General features: G+C 38.4%; 1 protein-coding gene across 7 annotated transcripts in view; it reads right to left on the minus strand.

Moving 5' to 3' along the window:
- Positions 1 to 2,422: 2,422 nt before the first annotated feature.
- MITF (melanocyte inducing transcription factor) overlaps positions 2,423 to 19,634 on the minus strand; it is a 221,184-nt gene continuing 203,972 nt past the window's right edge. For all 7 annotated transcript variants that reach the window (XM_020910233.2, XM_070455687.1, XM_020910207.2 and 4 more), the window contains 3 exons: positions 15,820 to 15,895; positions 11,781 to 11,928; positions 2,423 to 6,008 (listed from right to left, as the gene is read on the minus strand). In XM_020910233.2, coding sequence (XP_020765892.1) covers positions 5,607 to 6,008; positions 11,781 to 11,928; positions 15,820 to 15,895 — 626 coding nt within the window. In that variant the 3' untranslated portion in view covers positions 2,423 to 5,606. The remainder of the gene's footprint in view (positions 6,009 to 11,780; positions 11,929 to 15,819; positions 15,896 to 19,634) is intronic.

A 19,634-nucleotide genomic window follows, 5' to 3' on the forward strand; every position in this document is an offset into this window, starting at 1 on the left:
AAGCAAACTGCCTTTACCATTTAGACATGTTGCTGAGATTTATTTGGACTTGGGTACAGTCATATTACTTTCCAGTGTATCTGGTAGAGGTAATAGGCTCCAAAGATCTATAAATATTGAACACAAATAAGATTAGCCATGTCTAAATTTCATATATAAACAAGTCTGACAATTTTAATATGGTAAATGTACTCTGTATTTGGTGGGAAGGGGGAGGTACGTGGCTCTTGGGAAAACTGGGAATGGAATGGAAGCTTTTTCATTTATATTCTGCACAAGCTGTATATGACAGAGATTCATGTTAGCATGGGAGAGGACATGAAACCATGGCTATTGGGCTTCAGAGGTGGCAGCAGAGAATTAAGACATCATCGCCATCTCTCTCTAAATATAATGAAAATCTAACTTTACAACACTCCTCTTAAATGAGCTTTCCTCATGCTACTTGGCTATGCATTAAATCTTGGCATACACAAAAAAATAAAAACACGGTGGTTCTAAAGGTTCATTTATGTTGGCTGGATTAGGAAGATTAACTCCTCAGATGGTGTTCTAAAGAAGTCATCAAATGTAAGTATAATTGAAAATAAAAACCTGAAAAACATTTACATACTGATAGACAAGTGAACAGATAGGATTATAGACAAGATATCTCTCCTTAGATACATGACACCTGTGTGTATCATAAAGGATTAAAAAAATAATTCTCTAAGGAATACAATAGAGATTCCAGTTTCAGTAAGGTAGATTTTCTGGAAATAGCATTTCTCACAGCAGAGGCATATATGCAGAGCAGAAAGGTTTAAGACAAGTTAAATTTTAGGTCATTTGTGCTGAAGATGTTGTTACAATGTAGTAAATTGGATTTATTGCTAGTGCTCTAAAACATTTTAATCCTGGATCCTAGAGACAATAACGTCCTCTTCTCCAAAGTAGCCTGTGGGTTCCGTCACCTTGCCAATTCACACAAACATCAGCCATATACTAAAATACAGCATTTCTCAAAATGTGCATGCTGCTGTTGACACATATGATGATTTTAGGTGACCCAGGAGTATTCTTCTATTTTAATAATGAAAGTGGTTATGATGATAAAATACAAATAGCTATACATATTGAATATTTACCATGTGCTGCCAAGCAAAAATTCTAGCTCAATGATTTGAATACTCTTCACAAGACTACTTTGTGGTAGCTGCTTTTATTATTTCCAATGAACAGAAAGAAAATGGAGGCACAGAGAAGCTAAGTAAATTGCTCAAAATCACACAGCTGGAAACAGGCAGAGATTCAAAATGAGTAAATTTACCTGAAGTCTATGCTTTGCCATTTCATGGATCAATCTGTTTGCTTTTTAAGTGGGTTTGCTTAATAAAGATTTAAGAAAGGTAAGTCTTTGGGTATGAAGTACAATCACACAAGCTGTAGGCAAATGTCTGATGTTAAGATAACAATTTGGGATGGGGAGGGGTGCGCAGAGCTAGAGACTGAGGATCCTTATAGACTGTGAACTGAGTGTGTACGAACAGGTCAGAAATTTGGGTTAAAGTCTGGGTACAGACTCTCTGAGGTGAAAAGCCCAAACTTTCAACTTACCTGCTTTCATTGTGGTCCAGGAAATTCTCTTGTTCAGATAGGAAATCTTCCTACTTTATGCATTTTTAAAGACATCACACAATCACATGTCTATGGAAAATATAAATGAGTCAACTAACTCTGAAAAAGAAAAGGCTCAATTATTGTATATTACAATTTAAGGGGGAAAAAAAATCAAGCTTAAGAAAAAGCTGACCATCAAATTAGAAACATTACGGGAAGTTTCTTGCTCATTTTCTCCAGAGGTTAAACCAGATGATTTTTTTAAAAGGGCAGAAGTTTAAGGTCTAGCTAGGGAATAGAGACATGTTTTGTCTGACACTTTCCAATTCAAATTCAACATTTATCAAGTGATTATTAAGTACTTAAAAAAAAAAAAAAAAGCCAGCCAGGAGCTGACAACCTGGGTATACCAAGCTTTCATTATCACAAATTTGTATTTTAAAAACCCAATACCTTTTTTGTAAATATGCAAGAGTTTCTCTGACAATTTCTCTCTTTGTAAAGTCACCTTTCACTGAAACATTTAAAATAAGCTCCTATATCTAAATGAATTCATGGCATTTGGAACTTTAAAAACTCCCCAAATTCAGAGTGGGGAAAAAACTGGATAATTACAGTTCATCTGAGTGCAAGTCATAAAGTAATCAAAAAGTAGTATCTTAGAGAGTGGTATTTAAAATTTAAAAAAAAAAAGTGCTTACCGGCATTTTAAAATTTTTCATGCAATTTGTTATTCATTAAGTCAGAAGAAATTGTGCACTATTTTTTTGATAAGGCAAACAATATTCAAAATTGGCATTAACCAAACACAACTGGCCACCACTATGTGAAAAACCAAATGCTTTAATGAGGCTATCAAGAACAACAGTTCAATTATTTCATTGGATACATTAATATTGATCCATAATATACAGTGCTATGGACCATACAGAAATTATTGCTGCATCCAACAGCAGGTGACTAGTATTAACATTACAGTACCAAGCGTCCGCAAGAGACAGTCATTTGTCATTTATTTTTTCAAGAAATAGGGTTTTTTTTAATATACTGTTATCAACATCAACTTTCCCCAGTGCATTTTTAAAAAATATTAATAAGTGCATTCCTTTGTGCTTTATTTTATATCTTTTAGCTTCCTATGTATTTTATTTGTTCTTATTGCTTTAATATTTTAAAACAACCAGAAAGAACTCTGTCATCCTATGTATGACCAGGTTGGTTGTATGGTTTTTTGGCAAAGTCAGAAGGTTTGGTATTTCCATTGCCATACTCAGAGGCAGGTGTACAAGTTTGGCATTTTGGTTACTCCATACGGAGGCCCAACCCCGAGTCACAATTGTGCACTCAGGGATGGGGGGAGTGGTGTGGACCGTTCTCCTTGTCACAAACAGTGAGCCCAAACCACCACCTCTTGGCTTAGCTAGTCCCTAAAACATATGCACACTCTATTTGGCAAAAAAGAAATAAATAAAACCACCCCCGAGGTTGCAGCATTCCCCTGAGCTTGCTCACCTGTTCCCTCCCAGAAACTGTCTGTTAAGAAGGGGATGGAGAAGCAGGCGATGGTGAGCTCGGGAGCTGCGAGTGTCAGGGCAGTGGTGCAACATGCCATGCTTTCTTTCAACAAAGCTTTCTATAAGTTGGCTTAACCCTGGCCAAATTCCCTGGGCCATGGGTGAGTCAACCTTGTTCTATTTTTAAGAACTCTCACGATCAGCTAAGGAAAACTAGCATCATACCATTGCAGTCTTTGACTTTTGCACCCAGCTCCCCTCCCCCCATATAAATATGAAGAGAAAAAATAGACAATGCTATGATTGTATCAATGAACACTATGGTACAATTAGCTGTTCATGCAGATTTGCATCACTATTCTAGGAAAAGAGCTATACAATTAAGAGGGGTTGAAAGAATGGGAACTAATTTTCCCTACCCCCTTAAGTCATAAAGCTATAAAACTGATAGCATCATCAATGTTTCCAAGGATTCTCATTGCCCAACGTGCATGGGAACTATGCAGTTGATTATTTTCATGTAAGCCATCCATTCATATATCTGACAATCACTCCTTCCCCCTGAACCCTCCAATACCCATCACCAATTCACATTTGACATTTAAACTGTTTTTCTTAAAACAAAAACAGAAACAAAAAAAACCCTCCTGAATAAGGTTTCCTGATGAAAGAAGTTGGCACTCTGTCACTAAAATTTATCTCATATTAAAAATATCTGAAGGAAAACTGGAAGCTCTTCTATTGTCTACATAGGCACCATGCTACACGTCCCTCTTGATTATAGATACCATCTTGAAACTTTCTCCTACATTACAGTTCAGTCAGTGCTAGAGACTACTGCTATATTTAAGGCACTTCATTCTGAATGGATATGCTTTATGCCACTTGCTATTCAATCGTAGGCTGCTACTGAGAAATTCCATTCAACAGCCTGCCTCTTAACACCATATGTCATCTGTATAAAACATCTAGGCCTGATAGAATATATGTGACACTACTGTTATTGCATAGGACTATACAAGTAGATAATGCACTGAAACTAACTTTACAACATTGCTGTTTGTTAAAACATTGTTATCAAGTAACAGTAATTGGCCAATACAGTATTTCTCTCTTTAAAAAACATTCAGGTTTGCTGAAATAAACCCCAATTTAAATGACCATAACAGGCATATTAACGCTATGGTTATCATTCTCCAAGAATATTGCTAGTTTTATATCACTAAAAATAAATATGTAAGTTGTTTCTCTTTTGAAAGCCAGTTTTAGCCTATTTATACTACACCTTAAATGTGTGGAAAAACAGTTCTGAGTGAGACTGTAATATACAAAATATTCACAAAGCTCTCTTTAAATGCAAGACCTTGCATAAAAGTTTTCTTTCGTGTGTGTACAAAGAATGCGGAAAACCACTAGTGAGTTGTAAAAATATTGAAAACTTGCAATTTTAAGATGCATTTTCTTACAAATTAATACAAACATAATGAAAATAACAATGATAATAAAGAATCTGTACAAATCAAATGAACAGTAAAACATAATTTAAAAATAAAAAGAGTAAAGCCAATTAGAAATGTGCCCAGTTTGGTTTTCTTATCAAAAGTGAAATTGAGAAAACAAAACAACTTTCAGTGCTCCTCAATATTTTGCTTTGAGAGGACATTAATGTCCATTTCAAAATAAAATATATCTCATGAAAAACTGAATCACATTCATTGATGAGGAAAACTGTAACAGAGCACAGAGTGAAGAGGAAGATGAGACTCCATGTTTCAGAGCCTTGGTCTATATCTCCTTTCAATTCAGTTGCACCTAAGGTATTGGTTGTTTTCTAACCAGACAATCCACATGAAAATGGCTGCATTTTTTTTTCTTTTACAGAATACAGTATTTTTTTAAAGAATTTGCAGTATAAAGACTAAATGATGCTAAAACGGTACTGTATCTTTAAGGCAGTACCAATGAAACAATACATTTACAAAATGGAAAAAGGTTAGTACCGATTCCTTTTTTCTTCTTTCTTTTCCCCACCCCTCTCCTCTCTGTCTCTTTCTCTCTCTCTCTCCCTTTTTCTCTCTCTCTTTTTTGGTTGCTTTACATTCTTTCAATCAAACTTTACATTTCATTTCCAAGGAAGTTACAGGCATACAGATAGCAAACCAAGTTTCCCCTGAATAAAAACGGACAGAAATTTTTCTGACACAAAAATCCTCTTGCTCTGAAAGCTAAAGTCTGGGTATAGTCAGTTCACAGATACTGTACACTACCGTACAATACTTTGGAGGCATCTGTAGTTGTAAAATAGAATATACAAGTCTGTTTCACAAAATTCTAAAAATAAAATATATCCTGGGCTAGTGATAAAGCATGAAAAAAAATTTTTTTTTTCATATTAAAAGAAAATGATCAAGAAAAACCCCTTTCAGGTAAATTATTAAATCTGCTGATCAAGAAAGGAAGCAGTTTGTGAGAAAGCGGAGCGGGGAGAATTTGCTAGCAAGCGTGCTCGGTTTCCTCCATGCTCATACTGCTCCTTCGGCTGCTGGTTTTGGATGCTCCGGGGGACACCGAGGATAGAAGTGGATCAGTTATGCCAACAGGAGAAAGGGTATCATCCATGAGGATGTCTTCCAGTTTGGACCCCATTTTTGTGGGGACGCTGTAGGCTTGGCTGCTCTCGGTCCCAGCTCCAAGGCTGTTGCTGAAGCTGATGGTGCCGTCCGTGAGATCCAGGGTGGTTGTGCATGTGAGGTCTCCGTGATGCTGGAGGAGGTCTTGGTTGCAGTTCTCAAGAGCGGGTTCCTGCTTGATGAGCCGACTCACCAGATCTGGAGAGCAGAGACCCGTGGATGGGACAAGGGAAAGTCCGTGAGCTCGAGCCTGCATTTCAAGTTCCTAAAAGGAAAACAGAAATCAGACGCTTGACAAGGTGGAGCACAGGGGATTTCAGGACAGTGACTATTGAACATGATATTACAATGATGGCTAGCTGTCACTATGCATTTGTCCAAACTCAAAGGATGTGCATTGCTAACAGTCAACCCTTAGGTCAAGTAGTGATAATTCTGTGTCAGTGTAGATTCATCCACTGTTAGAATGTCTCACTCTGGTGGAGGGTATTAATATCAGGGGAGGCTATACACATGCAGGAGTATGAGGTATATAGGAACTCTCTACAACTTCAGGCCCATTTTGCTCTGAACCTAAAATTGCCATAAAAAGTAAAGTTGTTTTTCTTTTTTAAATCATATTCTTGGAAGACAATAAATTGTTAAACATTTTTTTCCTATTTCAAATTAATAAGTGTCATATTCTTTTAAAGTACAGAGTATCACTGGTAACATATGAAATGATTTTTAAGGTGGTATATGGATTTTATTATATATTAGGGACAGTCTCTCATACACGTTAATGTTCACAATGAAGATAAGTCAAAAAATATAAAAACAAAATGTGAGCTGATTAAAGGAAAATATTCAGTAAATAATATAGTCCCACGGTCCCTAAACTGTACAGAGATATCCGTGGGTACTACAATAAACTCCCAGGATATTGGGACTATTTTAAAGTTTCAAGGGAAATGCACCTTACGGTGAAAATGATCAAACTCGATATAGTTTTATAGGTCCAGTATTAGATTGTGCTACATTACTTCCCTCATATCACATCAACACAGAGCCAGGTCTCAGATGGTTACTGTGACTAAAAAGGAAAACAAGCAAACAAAAAAACCAAGTCCTGCATGAAAATTAATGTGGAATGGGAAAGGGGGTGACAGTGTCCAAAATGACTCCAAGGCTGGAAAAGCCATGCCCCAACAGGCACACACATCTCACTGGTTGTAACATGGTTATTTAAAAATAAAATGAAAATATGATTTTTCTTTCAATTTATACATTTTATCTTCTCAAATGGTTACTAAATTGTTAAGACCTAACAATGGTAGGTATTTCTTTGGCTTAAGGTGCAATGAAAAGGTTACTATGATACTAAGGGCACTGGGAACAAATAAAGATTGGATAATAATAGCAAAAGGTATGACAGTTCCATACAAGTAACTAAAGTCACATCATTTAACCCATCTCATCAAGGCAAAGGGAGTTATTTTGTTTTAATTCCACAAGAAAGTTCTTATGTGTAAGCGGAACAATCTCTTCCTACAACTTTGTCACATCCTTCCTATTATAGACTGAATTGTGTCCCCTCCCCAAAATGACTGGAGAAGAAAATGGCAACCCACTGCAGTATTCCTGCCTGGAAAATCCAATGGAGAGAGGAGTCTGGTGGGCTCAGAGGGTCATAGTCCATGAAGTCGAAAAAGAGTCGGACATGACTCAGTGACTAAAAAACAACCCTCAAGTCATATGCTGAAATCCTAACCTCCACTAACTCAGATGTGACAGCATGTGGAAATAGTGTCTTTAAAGAGGTGATTAAGTTAAAATGAGATCTTTAGGGTGGGTCCTCATCTAATATGCATGAGGAGCTGCAAGGACACAGAGACACAAATAGGAAAAGCCTTTCAAACAAGCTCCTTCCTGTCTCCCTTTCTGAGTATCCTTAAGTGGAAGTCGCTCAGTCGTGTCTGACTCTTTGCGACCCCATGGACTATGAATCCCCATGGGACTCTCCAGGCCAGAATACTGGAGTGAGTAGCCTTTCCCCTCTCCAGGGGATCTTCCCAACCCAGGAATTGAATCCAGGTCTCCCACATGGCAGGCTGATTCTTTACCAGCTGAGCCACAAGGGAAGCCCAAGATACAAGAGTATCCTTAGATCCCCCATAAAATGAGCCATATAGACAACAATTGACCCCAAAGAGCATCTTGCTCCTATGTGCCAATGCTATCTTCCTATGTTTCATGATGCAATAAATAGAATAAATATCTGAAGCAAGTCACCTTGCATCAGGAGAGAAGGCAAAGGACACAACAAGTCAAACCTCTCAACCTTTTCCCACAAGCCTAGAAACACATGTCATGTTCAGCCTGTATGAAAGGCTGTCTGATCTGCAAGGGCATCCTCTAGATTCAGTACAAGTGAGAGACAGGAGTCTGAGATGTCACAACAGTATCTGTATGTTCCTCCACGTGATTTCCAGACACACAAGTGTCCCTGGGCATCATTCTAAAACCATGAGCTGTTTAATAATAAAATTCCAGTCCCAGTGATATTAAGGATTCATGGTCTTTCTTCTGTGAACATTTTTGCATGCATCACTTAGGGTGAAAATGAAAGGAATCCCTTAGGCTCAAGCTGAACACATGCACTACTGTAAATCTACACCCACATGATAAAAGCAGTGCCCCCACACTTGTAGTATGTCTTAAAAAAAAAAAAAGTTGAATGAATAGAGGCACACATCTTATTCTAATCTTTTGTTATTTAATTTAAAATGTTTACCAGCCAATTAAACTTTTACTTAGATTGTTAAATAGTGTGACAAGTCTCATCTAGAAAATTCAGGTTCACTGCATGACAGAGCTTTCCTAATTAATAATGCTTTCCATGATACACAAAAGTCCTAAAGGCTGCTTCACTGGCACTGGAAGAAACCCAAGACATAGACACCATGCAATCTACAATTCATACTTTTCACAGTATTTGTATTTTACATGAATGGATATATTTGGAACCTAAGTGACTAAACAACCACAATAAAGCATCTGGGCACAACATTTCACCAACCAATCAACATGTAACTTTGTTTTATATGTGTTTCTGTTTAAAGACACCTTGTTTACAATAAAATCATTGATTTGTTAAACCTAGCCTCTTTTTCAGAATAGTTATTATATGCTAATATTTGTATCAAGATGCAGATGGTGACTGCAGCCATGAAATTAAGAGACAAAAAGTAAGAAAAGTAATGATCTTGGAAGAAAAGTAATGGCCAACCTAGACAGCATATTGAAAAGCAGAGACATTACTTTGCCAACAACAGTCCATCTAGTCAAAGCTATGGTTTTTCCAGTAGTCATGTATGGATGTGAGAGTTGGACTATAAAGAAAGATGAGCGCCGAAGAATTGATGCTCTTGAACTGTGGTGTTGGAGAAGACTCTTGAGAGTCCCTTGGACTGCAAGGAGATCCAACCAGTCTATCCCAAAGGAAATCAGTCTTGAATATTCATTGGAAGGACTGATGCTGAAGTTGAAACTCCAGTACTTTGGCCACCTGATGCAAAGAACTGACTCATTGGAAAAGACCCTGATGCTGGGAAAGATTGAAGGCAGAAGGAGAAGGGGATGACAGAGGATGAGATGGTTGGATGGCATCACTGACTCAATGGACATGAGTTTGAGTAAACTCCAAGAAACTCTGGTGATGGACAGGGAGGCCTGGCATGCTGCAGTCCATGGGATCACAAAGAGTCGGACATGGCTGAGTAACTGAACTGAAGTGAATACTTGTATAAAGAAATAACACATTAGTATGAGTTGCTTTTAAAAATGGGTATATATACGAAGTGTAAGAGACTAAAGACCTGTGGCTAATTATTGAAGAGATGGAACATAAAGTAAGCAGCAAAAGCCAAAAAAGGAAAGAGGGTAAGGGGGATTTCCAAATGACACATAACCTCTGTTTCACTACCAAGATTCTAAAATGTTCTCCAAAGAAGAAAACCATCTTCTGCCTCTCTGATCTGGGACTGAGGATCACTGCAGTGAAATGAGAGATGTGACATCTAGAAATGTTGAAAGTGTTGTGGGGCATTAACGAGATCAGAGATCATAAGTAATCTGCTCTGTTAAGTAAATTTAATATTGGGGTATAAACACTACTAGATAGCCTTTAAAGTGCCATATTCTGCATTGCTATTCCACAATTATTTGCACTGGAAACATGAAAAAAAAAAAAAAAAACCATTGCTATGTGGCAAAATTGGGTACAAATAAGTCCATCTACTCAAGAAGAAGATAAAATGTCATTCACTCTTATTGGTTGGTTGTGTTCAAAGTAAGCAAGTAAAGTAAAAATCACTCTTGCCAACTCCTTTAATCATAAGCAAAAAGTAAGTTTTTCTTTCTCCAAGACAGTTTGAAAGGAAGTTGCATCTTTATATTTAGCATGAAAAGCCAAGCAACAAAAAACCACCAGAAGCTGATATGAAAGGGGTCCCTCATCTCATGCTTACACTGGTATGTATACTCCCTCAATGGAATGACATAAGAAGCCCATGTATTATGAAAATCATTTTTCTCCCTTTAAGAGTAAGTTAAATATATATATGGGAAACTTCATTATCTGGAACAATTTCTGAAATTTATATACTGATGATAAAATTTTCAAGGTGTCCCCAGGTTCCCTATAAACATGAGCTTTGACCACAGACTGCACCTCCTCCAATACGAAGACACCTTTGTACTTAACAACTACTGTGAGTTGTCATGATTTGCAGTAGTTATAGCTATGGACTAAAATCTGTGCCTCCCCCGCCAAATTCATATGGTGAAACAATTCCCAATAGGATGGTATTTGGAGAAAGGGTTCTGGGAGGTGATTAGGTCACAAGCAGGGGCCCTTCACAAATGGGATGAGGCCCTTATAAAAGACCCCAGAGAGATCCTGCAATCCTTTTGTAGTGTGAAGTTATACCAAGAAGGCAGCTATCTATGAACTAAGAAGCAGGACCTCAATCCCACAATGAAACGGCCAGCATCAGATTTCCCAGCCTCTAGAACTGTGAAAAATAAACGATGTGTAAACCTCTCTGTCTATGGTGCTTTTCATCACATGAGAATGATTGGTCAAAGACAGTTATGTGCTCCAGAGTTGCTATGAACACTGAATTAGTGAATGCTGAACCACTGCTCCTGGTGAAAACAGAGGATTACTTTCCTGCAAGCATCTGAACATGAGCTCCCCCAGTGGTTCAGCGGTAAAGAATCTGCCTGCCAAGGTTTGAATCCTGGATCTGGAAGATCTGCTGGTGTCGGAAATGGCAACCTACTCCAGTATTGTTGCCTGGGAAATCTCTTAGACAGAGGAGCCTGACAGGCTACTACAGTCCATAGGGTCGCAAAAAGAGTCAGACGTGACTTATCAACTAAACAACTATGATAAAGCATCTGGGCACAACATTTCACCAACTAATCAACATGTAACTTTGTTTTATGTGTCTCTGTTTAAAGACAACTTGTTTACAACACATCACTGACTCATTAATATTAAACCCAAGGCCAACAGGACCACAACTCATGCCTAAATGAAATAAATCTCCCTAAAGCACATCACAGCCTTGCTATGCTCAGAAAGATGAGAAAGGACTTCAGGCCCATGCTCACAGGCCACCTTAAAGAGCGAATCACCCCAAAACCCCACAAAATGTGAACACCATGACACTGAAAACACAGCAAAAAGGACGCCTGTTTATCGTATGAGCTTAAAGAAGAAGACAGAGCATTGTTCAACCTTAACTTGGAATAAACACAACAGCTAAGTCACATTTGCCACTCTGCCCATCTGTGAATGAGCACGTAAGTGCCACAAGAGTCGTATCTGGGGTTTCAAATAACTTTTTTGCACGGAAGCAAAAACACAAAATAGAATCCACAAACAATGAGTACAGACTGTATGAGGATCACGTTAAGTCAAGTCCCTACGGCTCATTATACCCCATCTTCGCCATCTTCAAGTCACCTTCACCCTGCACACGCCTGGTACCTGTATTCTGAGTAACAAGTGCCGGTTGGCGTGTTCCAGCTTCTTCTGTCTGTTTTCAAGCTCTTTGGCACGTTGCTGTTCCCGTTGCAACTTTCGGATATAGTCCACGGATGCTTTTAAAATGGTTCCCTTGTTCCAGCGCATGTCTCTGGAAAGAAAATGGAAGGTAACAGAGAGTTTCAGTGTTGGATGCTCCATGAAAATTCAATATTCAGAGCATTCAGTTTCTCAAGATGAAATAACAATTAGAAGTTGAGAATCACTATCAAGGACCAAGTGCTAGTCCCGTGCTGGACACAGTCTACTCCCATCTTCTACCTCATCTTACTTCAACCAGACAGGCGCCTGGCGAAGGAGGACCACTGCGCATGTGCTGAATCAGAGACGATTCAAATAGCCTTCCGTCCGAGAGCTACGGGAAGCCAGAGTCAGGACTGAAACTTAGGTCTGCTGATGACGACGTCAATATTCTTAAAGACTATATTCAATAGTTATAGCTTTCTAGGATTATAAAATTAAAACAGAGTAATATACAGTTAAAAAAAATTCTACGAGATCCCACTACTTAATTGTATGCATCATAAAAGTGGCATCCTTGGGTTTTATCACGAATATTCATACGCTGGTTATAAATTCTCTCAGTCTCCATGTCCTCATCAATAAAATGGTGATGCTATGCTTTGGTGAGCAGCCCCATAGGTATGTTGCTAGAATCAAAGTAGACGCTGTATACGAGTATGCTGAGAAAAGTCTAGAATACAGTTCCAACAATGCAGCAGGCTCTGTGCTAGGATTCAACATTGTAATTACCACAGCTACCTTTAAATAACATTTACTGACTGACAGGTACTTTTTAAAGTGGTTTTCTGCTCATTTAATCATAACAACCTTAATTGGTAGATATTATCCCCATTTTATAGACTGGAAAACAAAGACACAAACAGGTTAAGTAATTTGCTCTAAGTATACAGCTAGGAAATGGTCGAGCCAGGAAGCCTGGAGCATCTGGCGCCAGACTCCATGCCCTAAACCACCTTCCTCTCAAGAGACTGAGTCCTCAAAACAACTAGACTAGATAGAAATAGAATACTTGGGGAGAATTTCCTCCCCAAGTCACACATCTAACAGGTTTTCTAATTCAAACGCAGGCAGCCTGAGCTTGCTGCCTTTTGGTTTTTAAACACTATAGCTCTAATGCATTCCTATATGAGAACGTTAAAAATGCCATTAAGGTGTAGGTAAGGTGGTGGTTTAGTAGCTAAATCATGTCTGACTTTTGCGACCCCTTGAACTGTAGCCTGCCAGGTTCCTCTGTCCATGGAATTTTCTAGGCAAGAATATTAGAGTAGGTTGCCATTTCCTTCTCCAGGGGATATTCCCGACCCAGGGATAGAACCCATCTCCTGCACTATAGGTGGATTCTTACCAACTGAGCTACCCGGGAAGATGTAGGTAAAAGTGAGTTGAAAAACTTACAGCACCCCAGAAAAATCATTAAGAATAAAATTATAACTACATAGTAATATTTCTATAGTGCTTTAAATTAACCTGAGCTCTTTTATAGAAAATATCCATGCTAATAATGACAATGGTAAAACCAAAAACAATTTTATGTATGGAAAACCTCCTGTGCCATAATCTGCAGCTGCTAAAAGCAGATTGGAAGTATCAGCTGGGACATGGGAATGGTGGTGGTTTAGTTGCTAAGTCATGTCCGACTCTTGCAATCCCACGGACTGTAGCCTGCCAGGCTCTTTGTCCATGTGATTCTCCAGGTGAGAATACTGGAGTGGGTTGCCATTTCCTTCTCCAGAGGATCTTCCCGACCCAGCAGTCGAACCCAGGTATCCTGCATTGCAGGCAGAATCTTTATTGACTGAGCTATGAGGGACACCTCGTAATCTATAGCTGCTAAAAGATCAGAAGCATCAGCTGGGATATGTGAATGGAGGAACATTAAAACAAGCCACCAAGTAATTGATCCTCACATGGGTTAGATGGAGAACAAAACAGAAGCTCTCCCACGACATGCTGAGTTACAGCCCCTGGAGAACCCCCTGGGGTTGATCCCTGGGGTCTGGGCACCAAAAATGGCAACCCAGAGAGGTGTCCTGAGATGCTAAGAGTGAGTACAGAGCCAACCTGCTCAGGGCTACAAGGAAAACAACAGACCTGCCTCAGCAGCCAGAGAGAAATCAAATCATGATGAAAGATGCCTTCACTAGGCCAACAAGGTGAGAAACCCGTAATTAAACATGAAAGCAGATACTCTGGGTTTAAGAGGTGATGATTCTAATCACTTGGGCTTCCTTGGTGGCTCAGATGGTAAAGAATCTGCCTGCAATGCAGGAGATGTGGGTTCGATCCCTGGGTTGGGAAGATCTCCTGGAGGGGGGCATGGCAACCTAATCCAGTATTCTTGCCTGGAGAATCCCTACGGACAGAGGAGCCTGGCAGGCTACAGTCCATGGTGTCACAAAGAGTCGGAACAACTGAGTGATTAAGCACAGCATTAAAATCACTTACCTTGGGTTTCACTTCCTTGTGAGACCCAATTAATTAATTATGCTTTGGGGTTTTCAATGTTGTTTTTTTTTGCAATGAGAGCAATTTTTTTTTTTCACACAGAAGTGTAAACAGATCCCCAATACATAAGTCACTAAAGGCAGACCTAGTCTAGGGTAGGAGAGGGTGTGGGGCTGAGACTGTGATCAGCTTGACTATGTCTCTATAGCAGCCCCAAGGTCTGTGCCAGAAACCTGGCATAGGACAGAACAGATGCGGTCTGCTGTATCTTAAAACAATGCCTACAATTAAAGATTGTTATCAGTTCAGATTATAAACACATAAGTATTCTAATACAATAAAGAAGATATGCAAATAGAGGCTTTCACTGCAGCCCCATAATTTCGTAATATGTTGCTAAAGAGATCCATGTGCTGCAGTTTAAAAGAATATGCTAAAAAGTGAAAGCTGATAAAGAACAGGAAAATGGGAATTCAATTTCAACTATCATGCAAGACTGACTATAGGAAATGAAGGTCACAGCCCCTTCGTAGGATGCATTTGTGCTGCAGAACTGAGAATTTGAATGTTTTGAGTTTCAAAACGGCTTTCCTTGAAACCTGGGAAAGTGAAATGTTGATGACGGAGACTTTGCTTGAACATTCATCAAAACCACCTTAGAATGGGCAATGGTTTTATTTTGTCACAAATTCTCTGACAATAATGTGAATAGCAAATTTAATAAGCCTTGCATGAATAATGCTTGATTTCATCTTTACATTTTATTAGGTAGCTAAAAGGTCATATTCAGAGGCTAATTTCATAGAATGCCTGTGGGAGCCATTAAAATGTATACATCTTTGAGCCCTTTACTTCAAATGGGCCAATTTCTAATGGATAAAAATTGTGTATTTGTTGTCCTATTTGCTGACATGGCTGGTAGGAAAATTATCTTTACAACCGTTATCTCTGAAAGAGCGCATTAGAGACTGGAAGCTGAAATCCAAATTAGCTGACCGGTGCTTATAAGAAGATTAAAAATTTCTTTTTTTCCCCTTGATTGGTAAAACAAACAAAGGGCATATAATTTGGGGGGGGGGGAAACTGACCTTTTATCTACTGAAGATTGTTAAACTTGAAATCTCCAATATCAGCTCTCAGTGCCCATATTGTATGAGTTTAAAAGCAAATAAATAGCCAACAAATCCTCCTTTATCACCTACTGAAATCTCTGTCCAGTATGAACTGATAAAATAATTTTTTAGTAGTTCAGGGTTTGTCAAAGATTCTCAGATTTCACGAAGTCACCTTCCCACCTCCAAAGTTGAACAGCTCACGTCCAATAATCTTTTTGAACTCAGTTCACTCCTCTTGAGATTTTAGTTTGATGAACCAACCAAAAGAAAGGAGCAAGTGGTATGCATAAATGAAACCAAAGGAAGAAGGGATACTTCTTCAGTTTTATCTGCACACTTTTTGCAACATATGAAAAAACATTAAGGTACGAAAAAATATATGATGCAATTGTACTCACGGATCATTTGACTTGGGAATCAAAGTACCTAGTTCCTTAATGCGGTCATTTATGTTAAATCTTCTTCTTCGTTCAACTTCAAGAAAAGAGCACAGGAAAGGGCTATTAGTAACGGTGCCATATACGCATTTAGCACATCTCATTAAAGGCATGTGTGTATTATCTCTGCTTGGTTGGGACAATGGAAACCTGAATCTATATTTTCCATTTACTTTCCTGTTTTTGGTACTGAGGTTAAAGCCTTTTAAAAGATATGCTACCTTGGCACAGAACTGTATCACTTATGAAGCCCTGAGATTATAATTTCTCATTTGACCCTAGTAACCTCTGAAATTGGAGCTACCATCCTCAGTTACAAATGACAAAACTACCTAGGTCATATCAGAGAGCTGACGAGGACACGGTAAGTGGAGAATAGCCTGACACAGTAAGTGGAGAATAGCCAGTACTCGACCCTGATCCTCCAGATGGGGGCAGCAAGTTTTCCGCAAAGGGCCAGATAGTGAGCTCTCTGTGGCCAAACAGCAAAAATAAGCACATAATTAAGTACCTACACAGCAAAAGACAAAACAGATTTCCATAAATTTTGTGTTGAAAAAATTCAAAATGTACTAATATTAACTGAATATGATTTTTGATGATGCAAGTTTACTAACAAGAATCACTGGATATTGAAACTTGGATTTTATATAATTTTCACATATCATAAAATATTATTCTTTGGACATTTTAAACCATTTAAAAATGTAAAAAAACATTCTCAGTCTACAGGCCATACAAAAACCCTTCCTCCAGCCCAGGAATACCCAACAGAAATATAATGCAAGATTCACATGTAGTTTTTAGTTTTCTAGCAGTCTCATTAAATGAGTAAAAAGAAAGAAGTGAAATCTACTTTAATATTTTTATTAAACTCAATATATCGAAAACATTATAATATCAACATGTAGACTATATAAAACTTTATAAATTAAATATTTAACATCCTTTTATTTGTACTAACTTTTCAAAATCCAGTGTGCATTTTATACTTGCAGCAAATCACAATTTGAATTAGGCACATTTCAAATGCTCAACAGGCAGACATGTCCACTGGCTACAATAATGAATAAAGTAATCCTAGAAATCAAGCATCTTCAACTATACTATGCATCTTAACAGCATTCTTCTTTTATAAACCTAGTTGTATGTTCAAATGAATAATCATCTTCTTGGGGGAAGGGGGGTGAAATAGTAGGCATATGACTTAATAAATGTTTTAAATTTACCTAGTCTGAAAATAAATTCCAAATAACTTAAAGTCTAATAAATTGGATTAAAGGTATTAATATTTTACTTTGCATATACAAAATCTAATATATATTTATATTTGACTTACTAACATTCTGCATGCTTAATAAATAGTATTATTCACTACTTTCTCAATAAATATTACATTTTTTTTAAGCTGAGTGATTATTTCTATGATTAAATTAGTTATGCATAACATAGTCTTATCATCAGACTTTTATAAAATAGAAATAGTAAGGGATAATCACTGGCTCTGAAGAAGAAATTTTTGGACCTCTGATCTAGCTAACTTCTTCCAAAACTCTGAAGCATGACATGTTTTCTTTTTCCAAGTATATAACATTCATAAAAAATCAAACATTACTGAAATACATAAAATGAAATAAAAGTCTCTAATCAGCCAGATACCACCACTGTAAAACTTGTTACATATCCTTGGTGATTATTTTTATGTTCTAAGAACAAGCACACACGTGGCCTAGGGATGCACCCAGGAAATAGATCTTGAGGCTCTCCTTGATCTACATCCACTTCCTGGTAACCTCATTTAGGATTATGGTTTTGAATACCACATGTACAATGATGACTATCGTATTTGCAGCCCAAACATCTCCCTGGAACTCCAGACTCATTAGTCTACTAGTAGAGACTTATGAAGGTCATATGGAAGTCCTCCATAGGAAGGTCCAGTGGGCAGCCCTGACACTCCAAACCTCAGCCCCTGATCTTCCTTTTTTCAATAAGAGTCACCCACGGGCTTCCTCACCTCACTGTAACTCCATCTTTACAGTTGCTTAGGGCAGAAACTTAGAATCAATTCTGTAGCTCTATTTCTTTCACACCTATATTCAATCCATCATCAAAATCTGCTGGCTCTCTCTGAAATACTTCCAGAAGTCATCCATTCAAATCCCTACTGCTGCCTGATGGAAACCATCAGTATCTCTCACCTGGATTATTGCAGTCCTCCAAAGTGGTACCTCTGCTTCACCCAGGCCCTTCATTCCCTGCCCCCATTAGTCTATCTACAGTGCATAAGCTGTGAAAACACGAGTCAGAGCTTGTTAATCTCTTGCTGAAAACCCTTCAATTGCTTGCCCTTGACGTGTCCTACAGGATCTGGGAGTACCCATCCCTCTGATCTCATTTCTCTTCCTCTCCTCCTCTGATCACGTTTTACTGTGACTCATCTGTGTTCCTCCTATCCTCAGCTTCATGAGCTTCTTGGTCTTCCTCAACCAACTGAGACACACTCCCCACATTTAGGGCCTCACATTGCTGTTCCCCCTGCCTGGGACACTCTTGCCCCAGATAACTGAAAGGCTCTGCCCTCGCCCTCCTCCAGCAGTGACTCAAATTTACCCATGAGCCCTCCCTGACTGCCTATTTAGAAGGGACCCACCTCCTCTCGTGCCCATCCCAACACTCCACTCCCCTATCTGCATTCTGCCTCCTCATAGGACTTTCTGACATTTAACATCTACATATTTCATTCATTCATTCACTTAATCACAGAGCTCTCTACCATCTAACATTTGCATGTTTCTATTTATTTAAATATGCTTAGTCATTGATGCCTTCCAAGTACCCATAGGAGCCTAGCACACACTAGGCCTCCAACAACTATGAAGCGAATAAAGTATGACATCACTACAGCAGAATTACACAAAAACCCATTCTACATCTATCTTTTCGCACTTACCAGTGCATTGTTGACACCTATTATCATCAACATTTGTATGTACTACATTTTATTTTTAATTCAGTGCCTCCCTCCCAACTATGTTTTTACTATAAGTGATATCAGCTTGAAAAAAAATGGCAAAATATGTGAAACTGTGTAAAGAAAAAGTAAGAAATAACTCTTCACACCATCCAACATCTATATGCCTGAATGCCAATGATAAGGCTGACTCCTAGATTTTCTTCTACACGTACACACACACACACACACACACACACGCATACAAGTGTGTTCCTTTTACATAATGGGATCCTAACACATTACTATGCTGTTTGCTCTCCTCCCTCAGTAATTCATTGTAGACAGATGAAACAGACCAACACCATTTTTCTTAAGAGCCACAGAGTGTCCTTTAATAAGGATGTACCATAATTTATTTTTTACAAATCCGCTACTGGTAAATATGTAGACTATTTCCAATGTCCCCCTTCTTTTTCAAAGGTCTAACGACTATTTTTGCTAGTGATCGCATGTACTTTTTATTCCCCTCACAGTACTTAGCCTATGCGGAAAACACCATCTGCATGAATCTGTTTGCTCATCCATTCTGTTCACCTCTGACTCACATGTAAGCTTCTCAGGGTAGGAGACAGATCTGTCTGCCTGGTTCACCTCTGTAGAAAAGTGCCTTATACATAATGGGGCTCAAAAAGTAGCTACGCATGAGTAAACGAATGTAATCTTTAGCCCATTTTGGCAGGAACTCTTACAAGACAAATTCCTAGAAGAGGAAAAGCCAGTGGGCAACTGAACCTTGAGTATTAATTTCTAATGGTTCAAT

The sequence above is a fragment of the Odocoileus virginianus genome, chromosome 26 (assembly GCF_023699985.2).
Source record: "Odocoileus virginianus isolate 20LAN1187 ecotype Illinois chromosome 26, Ovbor_1.2, whole genome shotgun sequence".
NCBI classification, from domain to species: Eukaryota; Metazoa; Chordata; class Mammalia; order Artiodactyla; family Cervidae; genus Odocoileus; species Odocoileus virginianus.